This window comes from Cebus imitator, unplaced genomic scaffold, assembly GCF_001604975.1.
Source record: "Cebus imitator isolate Cc_AM_T3 unplaced genomic scaffold, Cebus_imitator-1.0 Scaffold162, whole genome shotgun sequence".
Taxonomy (NCBI): Eukaryota; Metazoa; Chordata; class Mammalia; order Primates; family Cebidae; genus Cebus; species Cebus imitator.
Genome location: NW_016107477.1, coordinates 1,074,463 through 1,095,554, shown reverse-complemented (window position 1 = coordinate 1,095,554; position 21,092 = coordinate 1,074,463). Strand labels below are relative to the sequence as shown.

Here is a 21,092-nt window from a genome sequence, read left to right as displayed (position 1 = left end):
GGGTTGGCCTGAACTCAGCCACAGGATTACGCGTAACTGCATAGGAGCCTAGGAAATGCAGCTCAGCCTTCTCTCCTAGAGGAAAAAGAAAACAATTTGAATCATTAGCCATCGTCTTATACTGTACATACTTTGTGGATTCTCATGATTGCATATCCACATGCACATATATGCTCATATCCATGTGTTCATGAGCCAGTGTTCTTTTTTTGTCATTGTGCTATAAAAATTGGATTATATTAGGTACATATTTTACATCTTTTTTTTAACCTTGCTCAACTGTGTCTCATGGCAAATTCCTTCCAACTCATTTGTATTGTTCTAATTCTTTCTTTATAATAACTGCATAATATTTCATAATGTGTTATACCAAAATTAACTCAGTATTTTTGTGTTAAACATTCATTTAAAATGCCTTTATTGATACTCTGATGGCATTTAGAAGGAACACAGCTAAATGTATGTGTTTATTTCTGCATTTTAAAACTGGAAATCAGGCATTCAAACGTGTTGGCTGAATAAACATTTATATTTAGAGAATAAAGCTATAATAATTGGTATTTTGGGAGGTAATGAAATGTACTTTGTAGAAATAATGCAGTTGGTTTCTTTAGATTCTCTAGAATCACCAATTTGCCAGACCTACTTAGAAGATATTCTAGATGCTTCATGAACACATACAAATATTTAGCTTAGCAAATTAATGTTTTGATACCCAATGACCACTTTACCTCATAATTTCCTTGCAAAGCTTAAATTACAATAGAAAAATTTACAGTCCAAATAAATCCTTCATTTAGTTGCAATCTTAACCATTAACTTTTTTTAGCCAAAGAAAACATTACTGTATTCGAAATAGTATTGTGCTAGTTCCTATAGATAGATTCTGTCTGCATAAGGAAGATAAGAGTTCAGAGGAGAATACAAATTATTAATTAGTAAATTGGACAGATATTAATTGAGCACCTACCAAGTGTGAGGCATGGCTAGTTGCTGAGAATGTACCAAAGAACAATCAAGATATAACATGTGAGGATTGCTAGGGCTGTGATAGAATATTACTCAGTGGAATATTATACAGTTAGTGAAATTGAGAAAAACAACCATAGCTTTTTATTTTAAAATCTTAAGTATTGACAGACAGAGGGAAATGGAACTCATTACACTGCCTTGAGTGCCTGCCAAAACATTGGGCTAGATTAGATCTCGCAGGAGCCATGGTATTGAAGACAGTTCTGCTGGGCGCTCAGCCAGTGCGACACGGATAGGTTGTTTTCTGGTGGTCTCACTAGACACAAAAGAAGAGTTTATTTCTTTACGTAGTTATTCTGGATTTAGTACAGCTCAGCCATACTTTGAGCAAAACAATCAGTTATAAAATGAGCTCTTTGACAAGCTCCTGAGGTGCTGATATTCCATACTGTAGATCAAAGCGTTCTCCCTGTGCTTTAGAAATTAATTAATGATCAAATAACAAATCTGACATCCTGTTGTAAATATTGGGGAGTGTAACTTATGTTATTTTGCCAGAAAGATATTTTAATTTTAATTGTTATGAGCTGAATATAAGTCTAAGACTTCTGGTATCTAAGGTACCATAAATGTGAGGTCATTTTCAACATGTTTTTTGAAACAATAAAGGGTGAACCTGAATTAGGTTTAGCTGTGACTGAAGTGTCTAATTTTCTTCGAGTCTTGTATTTCTTTAGTCGTGTACTGAACAGCATGCCACTATCTAATACAGGGCAATTAGTGACCGCTTGGTCCTATGATTGTTTCCATAAAGAGCCCTTCTGTATGTCCAGAACCTACCAGCAGAATGGCAGCTTTCAGGTAGTGGTAACTTTCCTCGGTCTCTATCATTGGGAGGCCTGGGAATTTGGATGATTCACTGCCCTGCCTTGTGAGAGATACCTGATTTCTACAGATTATAAGTCACACAGGCTCTAGCTTTGTCTTCATTGCTAGTTGTCTTGCCTTGTATGAGTCACTTAAAATGCTAGGTCTCACTTTCCTCATCAGTAGAATTGAGTTTGATGAGGTGTCTATCCAGCATGGGTGTTCATGCTGAACATTCTGTCTATTGTGATAGAGTCTTGGCAGATCCAATAGACAGATCAATCTGTCCATTTTGATAAACCTTTAGCAGATGTCTTTTATTGCTGGTTATTAATAGGACTATTGGCCACTAATTAAAACTTGTTTGTCATACGGCCATGATTTTGTTTCCTGAATTGGCCACCAGTATAGTTATGGTTGTTCTGCTTCTCCAGGTCCTAAGGGACAGGTCACCCAGACTAGGATGTCAGGAACTTTTAAGGACTTGTGCTATTGATTCATAATCTCAATTATTTAGAAAGAATGTTCCAGTGGAAGAAATAGGTTGCTGCTTAGGCTATTGTTCCTAGAGGGAAAATAATTAAGGGTGCCTTTTAAAACATTTCTGAAACCAGTATTACACTTTCCTACATGGCCTTCTAATATGGAACCAAAAGCTGAGGAGTATGATGTTTGCATTGCATAGATGCCACAGATCAGATGACTTTTTCTTGGCATCACCCAGTTTACAGTGCTGTTAGAATAGTAACCAGTATTGATACGCTAGCACCATTTTGTTCAAATGGTACTTCTGATGCCACCAGCACCAGCAGGTGAAGAAATTTGTATCAGAGTTCCTTTCAGAATTTTGAGGCTAGACTGAAAACAATTTGGCTTAATCTCTGTAATTCCTGGCCACCACAATATGAAATGCAAATGTTTCAGGAAATATATTTGACTCATTCAACAAATATTTACCAAGTACTTACTGAATACCAACTGTATGTTGTGAGGAAATAGCAGTGAATTGAACACATTCCTGTTATAAGACAGCCTATGTTCTAAGGGTGCAAGGGAAACAAGAAATATGCAAAAATATACACTGTGGTAGGTGGCAGTAAGTGCTGTGGAGAAGAGTAAGGCAAGCAATGGGGTTAGGAAGGACACATAGATTTGGGAGGGGGCTCCTTATGTAGAGCGAGTTCAGGGTGGGGACTGAGTGAGGGATGACAGCTGAGTGGCATTTGAGATGAGGTGGCAAGTCTGGAGGATATCTGCGGATAACTCTCTAGGTAAAGGAACAACAGGTACAGGAACTTGAAGAGGGAGGTTGTCTGCAGTGTTCTAGTTACAGCAGGAGAGTAGTGAATGGGAGATGAGGCCAGAGCAGTAGTGGGGTGAAGTTCTGTAGGGCCCTGTAGGTCATGGTAAGCATTTGCTTTTCCCCTTTGTAATGGAGGAAGCCATTGGAATGACATGGTACAGAATGTTTTCATGTATATTCACCTTAGTTTGGCCCTTAAGTGTTTCCCTTTTTGCTTCCATATTTGCATCCCTCAGAGGGACATTTTTATTGACTCTGAATGTGTTCCACTCCAGGTTCTGAAAATAATCTTCCTAAATCCCAGTTTATTTTCCTTTGTTCAAAATTTTATTTTAAAATAGAGGTGAAGTCTCGTTATGTTCCTAGGCTGGCCTCAAACTCAGTGGCTCAAGCGATCCTCCCACTGCAGCTTCCTGAGTAGCTGGGACTACAGGTGTGCGCCACCATGCCGGGCTGATCCCAGCTTTTTCACACACGGCTTCCTCCATTGTCCCTTTTGAGGCCACCACTTCCCTGCAGCCTGTGAAGGAGATGGCTTATTCTGTCATATCCCAAGTAGTTCTCTTCTTCTTCTAAAACAGTTCTCAGCTGTTTGGAAAAACCCTTCTTCCTGATGGCTCAGGCTGCTCTGCTCTACCACATCTCACCCCTAATTTTGCCACCATCTAGATGATTTTTAATTATTCTTCATCATTAACTGAAGATATTTGTCACCAAGATCTACCTTTTTACCGGAAGAATTGCTGGCATGGTGAGGAAATCCGGGGCTGCGTGGCAGATGCCTTAGCTTAGTAATTCCTTGATACTAATTTCTGGGACACTTTTTCCATGCTTTGGTTCAGCCACCCATGCCCACAGCCACAGCTTGAACCTCTGTTTTCTTCAAAGAAGAGGTCCAAGCTGTGGCTGTGAGTATGGATGGCTGAACCAAAGCATGCAAATTTTAAACTCAAAATGGCATGGAATGAGGTGGGACATGAATAAATAATTTAAGTAGTGTAGTCCAGTCTCCAATCTGGCTGTCTATATTCCCGCCTTCTCGCTGGCGCAGCTCTATGCCGTGGCCTCCAGGGGGAGCTCGGCTCCTCAGACCTGCGGCCTGAAAGGGGCTGCCTTGGACTATGGATGCGTTGGGTTTTCAGTCTTAGCAGGTCTCAGTGATTAGCAGGAGGGTGATGGAGCCACTTCTCATTGTTCAGATCCCATTTCTTCCGCTTTCTAACTGCATAGCACTTGGCAGGCTGCTCAGGTCTCAAGCTCTAACCTACAAAACAAGGATAAAAAGTGTACCTCACAGGGAATAGATGAGGAATAACTGACTTCACGTGAATACAGTGCTTACCAAAGTGAAGCCTGTTAGCGGTGGGTTTTCTTTTTTTTTTTTTGAGATGGAGTCTCGCCCTGTCGCCCAGGCTGGAGTGCTGAGGCGCGATTTCGGCTGACTGCAACCTCCACCTCCTGGGTTCAAGCAATTCTCCTGCTTCAGCTTCCTGAGTAGCTGGGTCTACTGCAGGTGCCCGCCACCATGCCTGGCTAACATTTTGTATTTTTAGTAGAGACGGGGTTTCACCGTGTTAGGCAGGATAGTCTCGATCTCCAGACCTCGTGATCCACCCGCCTGGGCCTCCCAAAGTGCTGGGATTACAGGCGTGAGCCACCGTGCCCAGCCTAGAGGTGAGTTTACATTGAGAGGAGTGAAGAGGTTAAAGGCTATTCTTGTTACATGGGGTGGTCTCCTGTATTCCATTCTTGTCTCAAGTGCGAATCTAAATCTTTGAAAAGCTTCTGCCCTGATATTGCTGCACAGCTGTGTGCATGGAACAGCCCCTCCCACTCCCCCACAGCCCTACGTCTTGCTTCCCAAGGTCTGCAAGGACTCAGGGGTGGGGCTGGAGGAAGAAAGTGGGAGAGGGTGGCTTTTGCAAGTCTCCCTGGGCCATATGACATTCTTCTCTCCTTGGGTTCATTGAACAGGGAATATAAAGGTAATACAATGTTTTCCCTTTTTTGCATGTACGTACTTATTTCTGAGAGTGGCATAGAGGCAATTGTTGCTTAAGAAGCATTTAAAACGGTCATAGCCTTTTTCACTTGTTCATTACAAAAAGGGGAAGAAGGGGGCCGGGCGCGGTGGCTCACACCTGTAATCCCAGCACTTTGGGAGGCCGAGGCGGGTGGATCACGAGGTCAAGAGATCGAGACCATCCTGGTCAACATGGTGAAACCCCGTCTCTACTAAAACTACAAAAAATTAGCTGGGCATGGTGGCGCGTGCCTGTAATCCCAGCTACTCAGGAGGCTGAGGCAGGAGAATTGCCTGAACCCAGGAGGCGGAGATTGCGGTGAGCTGAGATCGCGCCATTGCACTCCAGCCTGGGTAACAAGAGCGAAACTCCGTCTCAAAAAAAAAATAAAAAAAGGCGAGGGCGGGGAGAAGGATAGTGCCTCTCACATTAGCATGCTGAATTTCTTTACCAGACTGGGACAGGATGGGTGCTGCCTCTCTCACTCAGCTCGCATCCAGTCCTTAGTCCCCTGCACTCAGGTTTTCTTTCACTTCATCCAACCCCATGTTCCAGTCAGGTGCCTGGGTGAGGAAGCCCAGCATGGAAGGGGCTGGGTGTGGGCATGGTTCAAAATCCACACAGAAACGTGGAGATCCAAAATGTAATGAATGGATTTGGATGAATTTTAAAAATGTCAGCTATAAAAGTAAATGCAGAGTTGGGTGTGGTATCACGTGCCTGTAGTCCCAGCTACTCAGAAGGCGGAGGTGGGAGAACCACGTGAGCCCCGGAGTTCGAGGCTGCAGTCCTCTGTGTGTGAATGTATAACCACTTCATTCCAGTCTGGGCAAACTAGCGAAGCCCCATCTCTTGAAAAATAAAAAGTAAATGCAACTGCAGAAATACTTATTGAAACATAAGATATATAGCATAGCTTATAAAGGAAAGGACAGAAAGCAAAGGAAACCTCAAGAAAGCTTTAAAAAAGTTCAGCTTTAAACATATTTACAGATATTAGATGAAAAAAAACTAGCAATGAAAACAAATGTAAATTAATTCAATTTTAAAGTCTATTTAGAAAGTGTTTAAAATAGATATGTTGGAACTAAATAATATAAAAGTAAAAACGATGGGCAAACTATTATCAGCAAACACAAACAGAAAATAACAGTGACAATATAATTTTTAGTAAAAATAATTTGAGACAAAATACATAAATGTATCCAAAAGAGAAAGGCAAATTTTCTCTATACTAATAATAAATAGAAATATTCATGACAAACATTTTATATACAGAATGATGTAACATCAACATATGAAGCAAAATACTCCATGATCTAGCAGTTTTACTCCTGGATGCATTCCAACATAAATGTGTATTTCTTATCATTAAAAAGAATATAGTAGAATGTTCATAGCAGCGTGTTTAAAAATAGCTCCCAAATAGAAACCACCCAAAAGACCACAATCAGTAGAATAGATATATTGTGAAATATTCACAGAATGGAATATTATACAACAATGAACATGAATGTTCTGAAGGCAATAATCTGCCTGACCCTCACATTCAGAATGCTGAGCCGAAGATGTTCACCGCAAAGGAGTACATGGTGTGTGATTCCATTAATGTAAATGGAAAAACAGAAGAAAACAAATCTCTGCGGTTGGAAGCCAGGGTAGTGTTTCTCTTTGAGGAGGCTGGTGTTGGGCCTAGAGGGGAGGATGATGGGAGGGATCCTGGGGCTCTGGAAATGTCCTGGTTTAGATCTGGGTCTGGTTATATGCAGGTATGCTAGTTTTTTAAAAAAATGTTCAGTCTGTTCACTCAATTTGTGCACATTAAATATATTTTAGTAAAAAGTATAAAAATGAAGGAAAATGATCAGAAATATGGGAGAATTGTAAAAAATGATTTAGAGACTTTAGCTTATTGCTTCAGACTTTCTGTTTAAAGAACAGATCTTTGAATAATATAGCTAGATTGTATTACTGCAAATGGTACCACATTTTAAAAAATATATGTGTGTATGTGTATATACTCTATTTGTTGCCTCTATTTTATACTGAAAAGAAATCCTGAAGTCTCAAAAGCAGGAATTGTATATATCATGTGATATTCTGGAACTACGATGTGCTAAACTAGATATTAATATTACTATTTTAAACAAATACGAAAATTACTTGGAATATGTCAAATAAATATTTAAGCATTAAATTAAGACAACACAGATTACAAATATATTCGTTTTTAGAAAGTAAAAAGTGGGAAGAATGCATATATGGCAGCAGTGGCAGGTTCATTGTCTATTTTTTTAATGAAAATAAATTATGTTTATAATTCAGTTTGACAAAACAAGTATAGAATAAACCTAAGAGAGGTAGGAGGGAGGAGGTAATAAGAGGAAAAGCAGTGAACAAATAATTAGAAAAGAAAAAAGAAAAAAATAGAGCTAATAATAAATCTAAATACTTATTGCTTGGAAAGATAAAGAAAACTATACAATATAGACCTCTAGCAAATGTAGTTAGGAATGAAAGAACACAAACATAAAAAGAAACAAGAAGGAATTTTAAATAAATAGTTATTTATATAATGTTTAATATATATATTTTTAATTGCAGTTGTAGGAAACTGTAATTACAAAGATTTAATAATGAGACTAAAACTCTAATAGATGTAGAATAATTAGAGAAATTTGAAAGATTTTGTCTTTTTTTCCAATTTATGGTTTGAGATCAGATGGTTGCTTGTAAGCTTTTTTAGACTTCTAAGGAGACTTTTGTTGGAGCTCGGGAATCAGAAACCTGGGTGTCACCTGGTTCTGCGGAGTACTCATGTGACCTTTGACCTTGAGCAACCCACTTAACCTTGTTGAGTGACTGAGAGTACCAGTGAGTAAGTGCTTGAATGCAGACATGCCTTAGCCTTCTCAGAGGTTATGGTGAACTGAATTAATATATGTGAAGTTCTTAGCATCAGGCCTGTTAAATGGTGAGCATTCAATTAACATTAGGTGTTACATCATCCAATGTTTTGTAGAATATGGGAATCAGAATATCTATGAGTAATCTTTTGATATTTACATATATATTTTTAGGTTATCCTGATCCAGAAAATTTTTCCTGGACAGAATACCTGGAAGCTACTCAAACCAATGCAGTTCCTGCCAAAGTTTTTAAAATGGTAAGTTAATATGTGAGTATGTACTCTCACCTTTAAACGTTTGTATTGAGTCATGCCTTCATTTGGCAGTTTAAATTATTCCAGTTTTTTCCTTCTAAATTCAAGTAGTAGTTTTGTAACCAATATGCTTTTGTTTTAGTTAAAAATACAAAGTAGGTGACTCATTGCTGTTGTTCTAATATACAAATGTAGATGACTTCCTTCCTTGAAAAATGGCATATCAGAAGTTCAATTGAAAGCACTTCATCAACTGCTGATGATCCATTCCTTACATTTTTGTTTCCATTAGTCTGCTCAGTGAGAACTCTGACTTTTTTCAGTATCACTCTCTCAGGGACTACTTGAATGTCTGTGATGCCGTAACAAAATAGTTGAAATGCGTAGCCTTTGTGTGAATAATTTTATATATTTTGAGGTAAACCTTTCTTTTAGCACTTGATAGAATAATAATTTTTAAAATTCAAATTTGTACTTATATATTTATTGCAGGATTGAACTAAGTATAAATTAATTCCTAAAATAAAGTGCATAGGTAGTACAGTTAAAGATATTTATATCCTAAACCAGTGGTTTTCAAACTCTATTCCTTTTCAGTTCTCTGTGTGTTTGAGACTGAAAGGTACATATTTTAAATTATTATGTTATTATGTCAGTTTCAAGTTGTTCCCCAACATGTCTTTAATCAGAATTTTATATATTGGGCTTCTGCATATGATTTCATTTACTGAAAGTTTTCTAGAGATCAAGAGGGGTTTGAAACAAAATGATATTTCATTTTTTGGAAAATTGATTATAACTGACTGCATTTGAGGAAAGATGTCCATATAATAAAATCAGGAAGGTAGAAGTTCTGGAGCACAAAGAAGGGCTTTAAGAAGAGCAAAGATTCAGTAAGCAAAAATGCTTACTGTACTTTACTTTTCCAAGAGGAAAATGACCAGAAAATAAAATTCTGAAAAGTAGCTAAGAAGGCAACTTTCAGGCTCTGTTCTGGGTTATTGTGGATTCGGCTCAGGTATGGATTTTAGGCATCTACGATACTAAACCTTTGTTGTTCAGGACAGTGACCTCGGGGAGAACAGAAAGATTCTCAGGGATCAAAGACCTAATTATAGTTCATATACTCCATTCGGTAGATGTAATAATACATCTTACAAAGAAAATGTGTTTCTATAAAAGCTGGTGAGAAACATTCCAGATAGTGCAGAAATATTTGATTGTTTAAAATATTACTGATGTATTAGTAGGGTTTTATTTTCCTTTTGTCATTTCTAGACTTGAAAAATTCAAAACATTTTTGTTTCTAATAAAACCAATCGAACACTTTTATGCATAATAGCTTTCAAAGTGAAATTTTTGCCAACCTATAGAAACTATCAGAGTTGCCTTTGACTTTGATTTTTCAGAGTTGAATTTCCTTAGTTTCCATGATTTGGTTAAGTCCAGTGTCTTTTTTCTTACTCCACGATGATGACTCCCTGTGTGTCTGTGGTTATAGACTCTTGGTTCCTAGCATTGTAAGACTTGAAAGAGACCTTAACAAAGATCACCTGTCTCATGTTGCAGATGAAATGAAAAAAACATAGGTTATGGCTTTAAAGTACATCATAATATGATTTTAAAACAGTTTAACAGCTGAAATTACACAGCTTTTATCTAAGCGTATTTTAGATTTGTAAAGGATCATGTTTATCCTTTCTGAGTATTTATTAAATAGTTTTGCCTTCTGGGCTATACACAGAAACTGGGCAATTGAGAATAGTCAATAATTTATGAAATTATAAGGTCAGTATTAAATGAATAAAAAATAACTAACATAGGAACTGTAATAAGATGCTTTTTGAACTTTAGTGTAATCATTAACAAATTTATGATGTAATCTCTTTGTCTTTTTAGCTATCTTTAAAATGGCAGAAAAAACTATTTTCTCACAAGTTTTTTTGAAATGAATGAAATAATATGCATACAGTCCTATGTGCTCTTAAAAATAAATTCCAGCCAGGCACAGTGACTCACACCTGTAATCCCAGCACTTCGGGAGGCCGAGGCAGGCAGATCACCTGAGGTCAGTAGTTCAAGACCAGCCTGGCCAACATGGTGAAACCCTGTCTCTACTAATAATATAACAATTAGCTGGGTATGGCTGCACATGCCTGTAATCCCAGCTACTCTGGAGGCTGAGACAGGAGAATCACTTGAACTCGGGAGGCAGAGGTTGCAGTGAGCTGAGGTCGCACCATTGCACTCCAGCCTGGGCGAGAAGAGTGAAACTCCATCACAAAAAAGCAAAAAACTAAATTCCAGTTGTATTAAAGATTTGCATACCAAAACAGTAGTATGTTAGAAAAAATTAGAAGGATATCTGAATTACTGAATTTTGCATGACTTATTGTACTTATGATATTTACAGAGGTTGCCTCATGGTTTTCTACCAAATATGAAACTTGAAGTTGTGGATAAACGAAACCCCAGGTTAATTCGTGTTGCTACGATTGTAGACGTTGATGACCAAAGAGTAAAGGTACATATTTTAAATTATTATGTTATTATATCAGTATTTTTCCTACGTCATTTTTGTTTCCTCCACCTTCTCATTTTTAAATTCATCTGCACAATAATTTTTTTTGGAGGGGGGGGAACATTCTGGATTTGCCCTTGAAGATTGACCCTGGCCAAGGTCAATCCCTAAGAGGATCCCTAAGAAAAGGAGAGGGTGTAACTCACACCTGAAGCTGGCTACAAAGGCTCTGATTTTTTGGGTCAGCAGAAGAATAAAACAGCAACTGTCTTAATTTCTTGTCACATGTCTTTGGATGGAAAGATTCTCAGCTTATGTGTATGTTTAGGGGGAAGTCTGTAGATAGACATGACTGTTTTGAGAGATATTCTACTACATTTCTGTTTGGATTTGTTGTTTTGGCTTTTACTGTCAGTTCTTTTTTTTTAAAGCTTCTTTTTATTGACATTATATTTTTCTTGAAATCATTGTTGTTAAACAGCTTATCAAGAACAATTAAATCTTTTTTTCTGCTTTTCTTCATTAAATAAAAAAAATAAAAACACTATATTCACTGTAGCTAAAAACAAAAGGTTGGATTTCAAATTAAAGATTTGATTAAAAGATTTCTATACTGTCCTTTATTTTTCTCAGAAAGCTGAAAGCTCTGTAGAATTTATTAAATTTTCTACAACATATTACAGTTCAAAAATTATTTTCCACACAAGCATAATTTCTTTTCATAATAATAAAGATTGAAGTCAACTAATTTTAAAAGGGATTATCTTAAAAGATAGATTTAGGTTTGATATAATTTAAAAGAAATCTTATTTGCTGTATCCCTAATTTGAAAATAATATCTGATTTAATTTATGGAGAATAATCAGTACACACATTTTAGTAAAATTTAGAGATGAGTGTCCAGCTTGGCAATAGATTATCAAGAGTGTACACTGTTCTTTATTCTTCTCATGAATGAAAGCAATGACTGTGTTAAATAATATTCAGGAATAATATAGACATTTTTCCATAACCTTCTTACTAATGTTTTAAGTTTAATTTTAAATATATTGCTTTAATTCATATTTATTTGTGGCATTTTACTGTTTACTCTTGTGGTATTTTCAACGGAAATGACTTTCGCATATCATAATTGCTTTGTTAATTCAGTGACATTTTATTATTAACTTTTGTTTTAAAAGTAGGCCAGGCACGGTGGTTCATGCCTGTAAGCCCAGCATTTTGCGAGGCTGAGGCGGGTGAATCACTTGAGATCAGGAGTTTGAGGCCAGCCTGGCCAACGTGGTGAAACCCTGTCTCTACTAAAAGTGTAAGAATTAGCCAGATGTGGTGGCATGTGCCTGTAATTTCAGCTACTCAGGAGGCTGAGGCAAAAGAATCACTTGAGCCGGGGAGGCAGAGGTTGCAGTGAGCCGAGATCATACCACTGCCCTCCAGCCTGGGCAACAGAGCTAGACTCCGTCTCAAAAAAATAAAAGTATTGCATTTCTAAGATAAGCTCAATCTTAATAGCACATCAAATCTGACTTACATTTTTAGATGACAGACTATTTTCTTATTATTCAAAAGATATATACTGTAGCATTGATTGATCCTTCATTGCCAGTGTATAAGCAAGCAATTGAAGTTTTTCTGCTCTTGGCTTTGCCTAGTCATTCTTCTATTCTTCAGTTAATGCGTTGATCATATCATTGTTTTGATTATATTGTTCATATTGTTCTATTATTCTCTAATTTTCTTTTAAAGTCTGTATTTTTCAAAGAAAATTTTTATTCCAGCACATAATACATGCTTACTATATGTGTGAGTGAATTAAGGAGGGTGTGGAGGAGTGAATGGCACTGAATGCACTTTGGCACTCTGTCAGCCTGAATATGATTATTTCGGTCCACAAGCAGTCTTATCTTATTTTCAAATTTACTCTTCTCTTGGACATCTGGAGTAACAATGTATTGGAAAACGCCCTCGGACAAGACTGATCTGGGTTCAAATTCCAGCAATGACTTATTTGACTGTATAGTAACTTGGTGAAATTACTCAACATATTTGAACTTTCCTTATCTGTAAAGTGTTGGTGTCAACAATACCTGCCTCCCAAGCTTGTTGTGAAAATTCAGTGAGGTCGTGAATGTACAATTCCTGAAACTCTACCTGGCTCTTTATGCTATAGGTACTTCAGCAGTAGCTGCTGCTATAATTAGTTGATGCAGATACCCTGTGCTGCTCTCCCTGGGTGTATTATTTTCTGTGTTAATGAAGGGACCTCATGGAAGCAATTGTCGTCAGTAGATGGACAAAGCCTACACTCCTTGGTGACAAAGCAGGAAGTTTGATTGGTATTATGTGGGGGATGTTAACAGGAGCAGATGTTACTGTGCTGCATGCCTGTATTTGACTGTGAGGGCAGAGTCAGCCTGTTCTAACAACAAGAACTACATTTTCAGCGATGCCTATGGTGGAGATGGTGCTTAGTCTTGTCAGACACTGTTCTAAGGGGTTTATATGTGTTAACGTATCCTCCTGCCACCATGTGAAATAAGGTACTCTTGTTACATCCATTCTGTAGATGAAGAAACTGAAGCCCATAGAGGTTAAGTCATAAGATAGTATACATGGGAACAGGGTTTTAAACCCCAGCTTTCAAACAGATGTTTTCAACTCTCAAGCTTAGAGCAGTCCTGCTCTTCCTACTCTTGTGTTTTATTTTTTATCCTAAATAACTCGCTTCCTAGTGGGAGAGCAGATATGTAGGATGAGGAGTAGTGACTGCCCACAACCCCACTCACTTTATCACTTGCGCCTAAGGCCACATTGCCTGTCCTGCCTATGGTCCTGTGTGGCGCTGGTAGTCCTCGACAGAGCACAGCAGGCTCACTAAAGATGACTTCATTTCCTTCTGATGCTCCCCTACTAAAAATACAAAAACTTTATTTATTAGTTCTATTTTTATTACACTTTTTTAAAGATACAAATCACATACCTTAAAATTCATTGGTCTTAGGATGTTGTGCAGACATCACCACTAAGTTTAAACATTTCATCACCCCCAAGAGCAACCTTGTCAACCTTGTACCCATTAGCAGTCACTCCTCATTCTACCCTCCTTTCACCCGACAACCTCCCTGGTCATCAGGAATCTACCTTCTATATGAATTTGTCTAGTCTGGGCAATTAATATAAACACAGTCCTATAGCATGTGATCTTTTGATTGGCTTCTTTCACCTGGCATAATGTTTTCAAGGTTCGTCGATATGGTAGTATCAGTACTTCATTCCTTTTTATTTGCGAATAATATCCCATTGTATGGATGTACCATATTTTATCTCCTTATCAGTTGATGGACATTTGGGTTGTCTATTTTGGGCTATTTTGATTACTGCTGGTATGAACATTCACATATGTTTTTGTGTGGACATATGTTTTTATTTCTTTTGGATATATACCTAGGCGTGGAATTGCTGGGTCATATGGTAACTCTATTTTTGAGCTTTTGAGGAACAGCCAAAATGCTTTCTGAAGTGGCTGCACTGTTTTACTTTCCCATTAGCAGTATATGAGGACTCCAACTTCCCCACACCACTTGTTATTTGTTTTATTTTGTTTTGGGTTTTTTTTTTTTTTTTTTTTTTTTTTGCCAGTTTAGTGGGTCTTATGGGCTTTGGGTCTAAAAAAATCAGGATTATTATTATTTATATGGGCTCACTAACAATATCCCAGCTAAGAGAATTGGGATGAAATAACTTGCCTAGTGTTTGTAGTAGTAGAAGTAGTAACAGTCAGTAGTGGATGTAGTGGTGTAAGTATCAGAAGTAGTAGAAATAGTAATAGTAGAGTAGGTACTTAGCAAGTATGTTATCTATCACACTTTTGGCTTCACAACAACTCATTTAGGTAGATGTTATTTTTGCTGTAAGGTTGGCATGGAGAACTTAAGTAATTTGATGAAGATTTGAAGAATAACCATGTTTCTAATCTAAAGCCAGTATTCTCTACATTTTAGCAATTGCCCTGTAGCTGTGATAAGCCATTGGAACTGGAGATCATACATGGTCGGTGCTGGGGCATAGGACCATGAGCAGTCCCATCCAGTATTCTCTACTTGCTCACCCTTATAAATCCACTTGGACTAGTCAGGCCAGATTTTCTGATTTTCATACTGAAAATACTCATTTGGTGATGTGTGGTTCATTGGAAGGTGAGTGGTGAAGTTTTTCTCGCCATGGCAGGGTTTTAAGATGCTAGGTTTATTAATGATGATGGTTGCTCTCTAATAAATATTTATGATGTACTCAGTGTATCTTGTTCAATTTATAGCCAGCAATTATGTTTAATAATTATTCTTTTGTTTGATTGCACAGTGTATGCTGTTATATCTGAAAGCCCATGACTGTCGCCTTATCAGAAAATGCACATTAAATTACAATAGATAGATGGATGCTTTTAGGAAGGTTAGCCATTATTTGGGGGAAATGTATTCTACAAATAAATGTAAAGGAAGGACTTAAAACAGAGTAATATTTGATAAATATTTGCCATGTGGGAACTGCGGCTAAGCTGTGAAATGAATTATAAATGAATTTCAAATAGATGCTTTAAGAAGTTCTAGTGAATCATTAATAAATTGAGTCTCTTCAGCAAGTCTTTTCATATTTAATACGTTAACTGGACATATTTGTGGTATTTCACAATGAAATTAGAGCATCATGACCTAGAGAAATTCTTATGACTGTCTAATTATATGACTAGAAACAATTTTGGATTTTATGTCAGACTGATAAGTTCAAAAGCTCTTGTTTGAGAAAAAGCTACAGGAGTATTAATGCAAAGCAGAATTCCAGATACGAGTCAGTGATGTTCACCTTACTAAGGGTCATCTGTGCTTCCAGAAAGCCACCTGTCCTCTGTGAGTCCTAGTTGGATGATCAGCCAAAATCCGGAATATACCATCCCGCTTGCCAAAGTCTGTAATTGGCATGCATTTGTTTTTAAGACAAGATCTCGTTCCGTCGCCTAGGCTGAAGTGCAGTGGCATGATCTTGGCCCACTGCAGCTTTGTCCTCCATGAGCTTACACAATTCTCACACCTCAGCCTACGTAGCAGCTCAGACTATGGTGTGCACCACTAATATTTGTAAGTTTTATAATTACAAATAATTTGTAATTACAAATAATTTTTGTAATCACAGCTAATATTTGTAATTTTATTTTCTTTGCAGAGGTGGGATTTTGCCATGTTGCCCAGGCTAGTCTTGAGCTCCTGAGCTCAAGTAATCCACCCAGCTCAGCCTCCCAAAGTTCTGGGATTATAGATATGAGACATTGTACTCAGTCTGGGTTACATTTTTGAAAAGAGCTTTGTAATATGAAGCTAGAACCAGATACCAACATTAAAAATAACTGTCCTTTGAGCTAAGCTTGTAATTAATGGTCATCACAGTGTCACAGTGATTGATGGCTACCTTCACTTGGGAAGGAGACTGGGACAATTTTCAGAAGGGTTATGACCAATCAATGAAAAGATAATTTTTTGAGTAGGTGAAACTATAAATTAGTGTCAACCATGAATTCCAGAAAAGTTGAAGCAGGGAGAGTGCTCAACCAGGTAAATGTGCTTCAGTAAATTCCAGGTAAAATGAAGAACAGCAATGACAAGACTAGAGCTGGCTCACTCAAGGCCCCATGCTGCTGTATCCTTGCCTACCATTTTCTCACTCTTATTCTTCACACCAACCCATAAAGTAGCATATGAAAGGAAATAGGCACAGAGAGCTTAAGGGACTTGCCCAAGATTGCACAGCTTATAAGTGGTAGAGCCAGGTGGGAACCAGTTGGCCTGGTTCTTCGGCCTGAGCTCTTAAACCAGGTGGCAGGGCCTTTTTTATAAGGATCAAGAGAGTAAATATCTCAGGCTTTGTGGTCTTTGCGGTAACTGCTCTTCTTGACTCTGCTGTTCATCACAAAAACAGCCAGAGACAATACGTAAACAAATAAATGACTCTGAGATTTGCATCTCACATACTTTTCACATGTCATGAAATAATCCTCTTTTGGCTTTTCCCCAGCCATTTAGAAATGTCAACACCGTTTTTAGCTCATGGGACACACAAAAACAGATGGTAATAAGGGTCTTCTAGGCCTGTGGGCTCTAATCTGCCAACCCCTCTCTTAAGAGATACTGTACTGGTTAAACGATTAGATGAATTTATTTAGTTGTCACCTTTAGCATAAGTAATTTTGTATCCTTGTGTTATTTTTTCCAATATTTGATTTTTGAACCAAACCACATCTATATTTGATTTTTCAATCTAGCTTTAGATAAATTTTAGCTGTTCCATAAAAAATGGTAGAAAAAATGAGGGCTGCCATGTAATCAACAACTTCTAGATTTAAAAAAAATACATATATTTTTTCCCGTATCAATTGATAACCTTCTATTTGGTTTTCAGTGTGAATGTAGCCAAACCCCTGAAAGGATGTATAGTCTCTTACTATATTTGTATTCTCCAAGATCTGTAGTAGGGACTTACCTTTCACATTTTTATTAAGATCAGTGTATCAAGAACTCAAACACATGCCTAGCAGCACCACAGAAACACGTGGCCTTGGTAATGAATTGGAGCCTATTCTAGAACTCCTTGGATAATTCCCCCACCCTACGCCCATCTTACCAGCCTGACCTGTGAGATCTAATGAGATCCTGACATGTGATTATTTGGCTAGAGACATCAGCTTAGTCATGAGCCAGATAGAATAGAAATAGAACATTTCACAGTTTTCTACGCGGAACACTGTAGAAACTTCTTAAATAAAAGATGATGATGTAGCCCTAGTTGTTCTTAATCCTTCTTTTTTAGGGTTATGCATTTCTTTGAGTGTCTGAGGGATGCTACAATTAGCTCTAGTGCAAAATGCACATATACTTGTACTTGAATACAGGATTATATTTGTGTTTCAAGGGTTCATGGGCCTTGGAGTAAGGACCTCATTTTAGACTAACAGTTCTTGATAAAGCAGGCTCTTCATTCTACATACTCTTGACCCTTTACTCAAAGCTGTATATTTGCTCAAAAAATATAAGGCCCCTGACCTGCTGTGATAATGAAGCCCCCTCATTTCCCAGACCTTCAGTCAGAATGTGCAACATGTACTCACTCTATTCCTTCAGAGCAAACAAGAGTCTGTGGGATTTGTCTTAGCTTTGGAGGAGACCTACACATTCTCTGCTGTTTTCCTAAACAGAAGTGTACCATTTCTGACCAGCTGCAGTTCTGACACTCCAAATGCCCTTACTAATACTGATACTTAGCTACTTATGCCAAACATCGTCTCTTTTGCTCACATCCTGCTTTGTAGGCACTCTATTTTTAACCATTGGAAGAATATCTTTTAAAAATAAATAAGTGAATAATGGACTACCTAAGCAAAATGGTGACCACATTCCTCCCCCACCCCCCATTCCAAAATCTATGCCATTGCTTGTGAATACAAGAAAGGATGATGGACTCAGGAAAAGGAGACTTTCCTTTGAGAAGATGATGAGTAGATTTTTATATGAGATTAATTTATTTCCAGAAAGTTAGTTGTATTACTTTCCTATTACTACTTTAACAAATTACCACAAACGTAGTGGTGACGGGTTGATGGATGCAGCAAACCACCATGGCACATGCATCCCCTATGTAACAAACCTGCACGTTCTGCACATGTACCCCAGCATTTAAAGAAAATAAAAAACAGAAAAGTAAAAAAGCGCAAATTTACTATGTTACATTTCTCTAGGTCAGAAGTATCTCTGGGCTAAAATGGAGATGTCTGTAAGGCTGGTTTCTTCTGGAAGCTCTAGAGAAGAATCTGCTTCCTTGCCTTTTCTACCTTCTAGAGGCCACCTTTACTCCTTGGCTCCTGGCTGCTTGCTTCATCTTCAAAGCCAGCAGTGTGGCACCTTCAAACCTCTGCCTCTGCCACTCCTATTTTCCTTTTCTAAGCACTGTTGCAAGTTGTTTGAGCCTACCAACTAATCCAGGACTCTCTCCCATCTCAAGATCCTTAACTTGACCACTCTCGCAAAAATCCCCCTTGCTGGGTAAAGGGACATACTCACAGATTTCAGGGATTAGAATCTCCACCTTTGGGAGCCTATTATTTTGCCTTATGCAATTGTTTTGGATAAAATTAAGGTATTCAGTAAAAAGAAGTGGAAGAAAGGAGGTCTACTGTGTAATCAACAGCTTTTATTTACTGTGCATTCCCAAGGTAGAAGAAAGACCATCCCAGGATCCACAGGCCTTACAGATACAATGCTTACCTGGATGCTGCCCTCACCATCTAGTTAGAGAGAGAGGATAGCGTGACAGTTCAGTGTAATTGTGCATAGCACAAACCCTCAAGTGCTTAAAAGCCATTGCAAATGCAGGGAGCATTGTGTGCAAAGATGCTGAGGGGCAGATGGCTTCTCAAAAACAGTTTTTCTCCTCTTAGAAAAAGTGTATAACATGCCTTGTTTTATTTGCATTTCCAAACACCAAATGCTTTTATTTACTATCCTGCAGAGACAAAAGAGACTTTGGGTTTAATTCGTTTTAATGTGTATCTATGTATACATACATGTATATATGAATGGATGCACATTTTTTTCTTTTAAAACTATCGAAAGCCCCTTGGACAGGAGGTCTATGCAAGATCTTTATTTGGATTGTGACCAGAGGACTTGTGGGGAGTTGCTGGCTCTAAGAGCCATCAGGGCTCAGCTGTGGGAGAAGGAATGGGGGCCCCAGCCCCAGCAGTAGCCACGGAGCCTTTTCGTTTTCTCCTGCCACTTGGTAAAGACACATTCCCAACATCTCCATTCCAGAACTTCATCTGGAGTGTGTGTTCTTGCATCCTTGGCACTGCCAGTGCTGGACCATGGAAACAATAGGACCAGGACATATTCACAGGGAATGGTCTTCCTCCAACCCCAGGGGGCGTGGCAATAGAAAAAAGGGGGTGTGTAGCTCCTGTAAACACAGAGGATGGAGTCGTGTTTCAGGGTGGTTGGATCAAACCAAGGGGACGAATCAAAGCTGAACCAAAGCTGGGGTCCCGAGGAGCAGGCTGGGCAGCATGCCAGCCCCAGGAACGAGTGGTGATGTGAGACTGGGTGCATGCCTTAGACAGGTACAGCAGAAGGTGTTCAGGCAGATTTCCCGGCCAGGCTCAGGGAAGGCACGTGGCAGCTGAGGGTTCATTCCAGAACTGAATGTGGTCTTGGAAAGGCTTGGTACAGGTGAGGGCTCTCTGGAGACCTCCCAGTCAAGATCAGCAGAGTGTAGTGTCTGCATCACCTGGGAGCTGGTTAGAAATGTAGAATCTGGGGGTGCACCTGAGACCCCCAGAATCAGAATCTGCATTTTAACCAGATCCCATCTGGTTTATATGTGCATTGAAGTTTGCATTGCCTGTTCTTAAACAGGAGCAAGGAATGCCTGTTTTCTCCTAGGTCAGAAGACTGGCTGTTCTTTGCCCTGGTTTGTAATACCTTTCTCCACGTGAACCAAGGAGGGTGGTAGGTCTTTGCTGCCCTCACTCCACAGTGAGTCAGATATGAGTGGCTTCTTTTTGTTCTGAATTCAGCAGACATCAGGCTCTCCTGCCTCAACACTATTATAAGGTTCTTTGGGAAGCCCTCCCAACTCAACAGTGTTGTAAGTAAAGGAAGTCTAGTCAATTTTATGTGCCAATTACTCCCTAATTTTGGAATAAACTTCAGGTAAGCTTGAAACGTACACTCCCTACTTTGGGTTGGAATGTGAGGCTCTATGTTAGATAGCTGGGAGTCTAAATCGTAGTCTTTGAATTCTTGATGTGATGAATGATGTGGGAGAAGTCAGCTATCCCACGTCAATCAGTGTGTCCCTATCTAGCCTGTTTTTTTTTTTGGGGGGGGAGGTGGAAATGGGAATAGTAGTTATTATCGTAGATTCTATGCCATTATGTTTACTTATTTTCTTCGACCTCTTGGTTCCTTTTGAGTACTCTTGTTGGCTTCTCTGCTCTTCTTAAACTCTGAATACTGGCATTGGCCAAGGCATTGGTCCTGGGCCTTTTGCTATTTCCTCTCCATGCTGTGTACTCAAGCCTGACATCATAAAGTGCCCAGGAGGCATCAGCATTTTGTACAGCTCTCCCAGGTGATTCAATACATGCCTGGGCTGAGAATTTCTGCTCAGTTCTCTCTCCCTAAGTGAAGTCATCCATTCCCT

At 38.6% G+C, this 21,092-nt stretch overlaps 1 protein-coding gene across 2 annotated transcripts in view; it reads left to right on the top strand.

Annotated features, from left to right (window-relative positions):
* Positions 1-21,092, top strand: part of L3MBTL4 (L3MBTL histone methyl-lysine binding protein 4) — a 461,506-nt gene that overhangs the window by 182,246 nt on the left and 258,168 nt on the right. For both annotated transcript variants that reach the window (XM_017543913.2, XM_037744036.1), the window contains 2 exons: positions 8,247-8,332; positions 10,743-10,853. In XM_017543913.2, the coding sequence (XP_017399402.1) occupies positions 8,247-8,332; positions 10,743-10,853 (197 nt within the window). The remainder of the gene's footprint in view (positions 1-8,246; positions 8,333-10,742; positions 10,854-21,092) is intronic.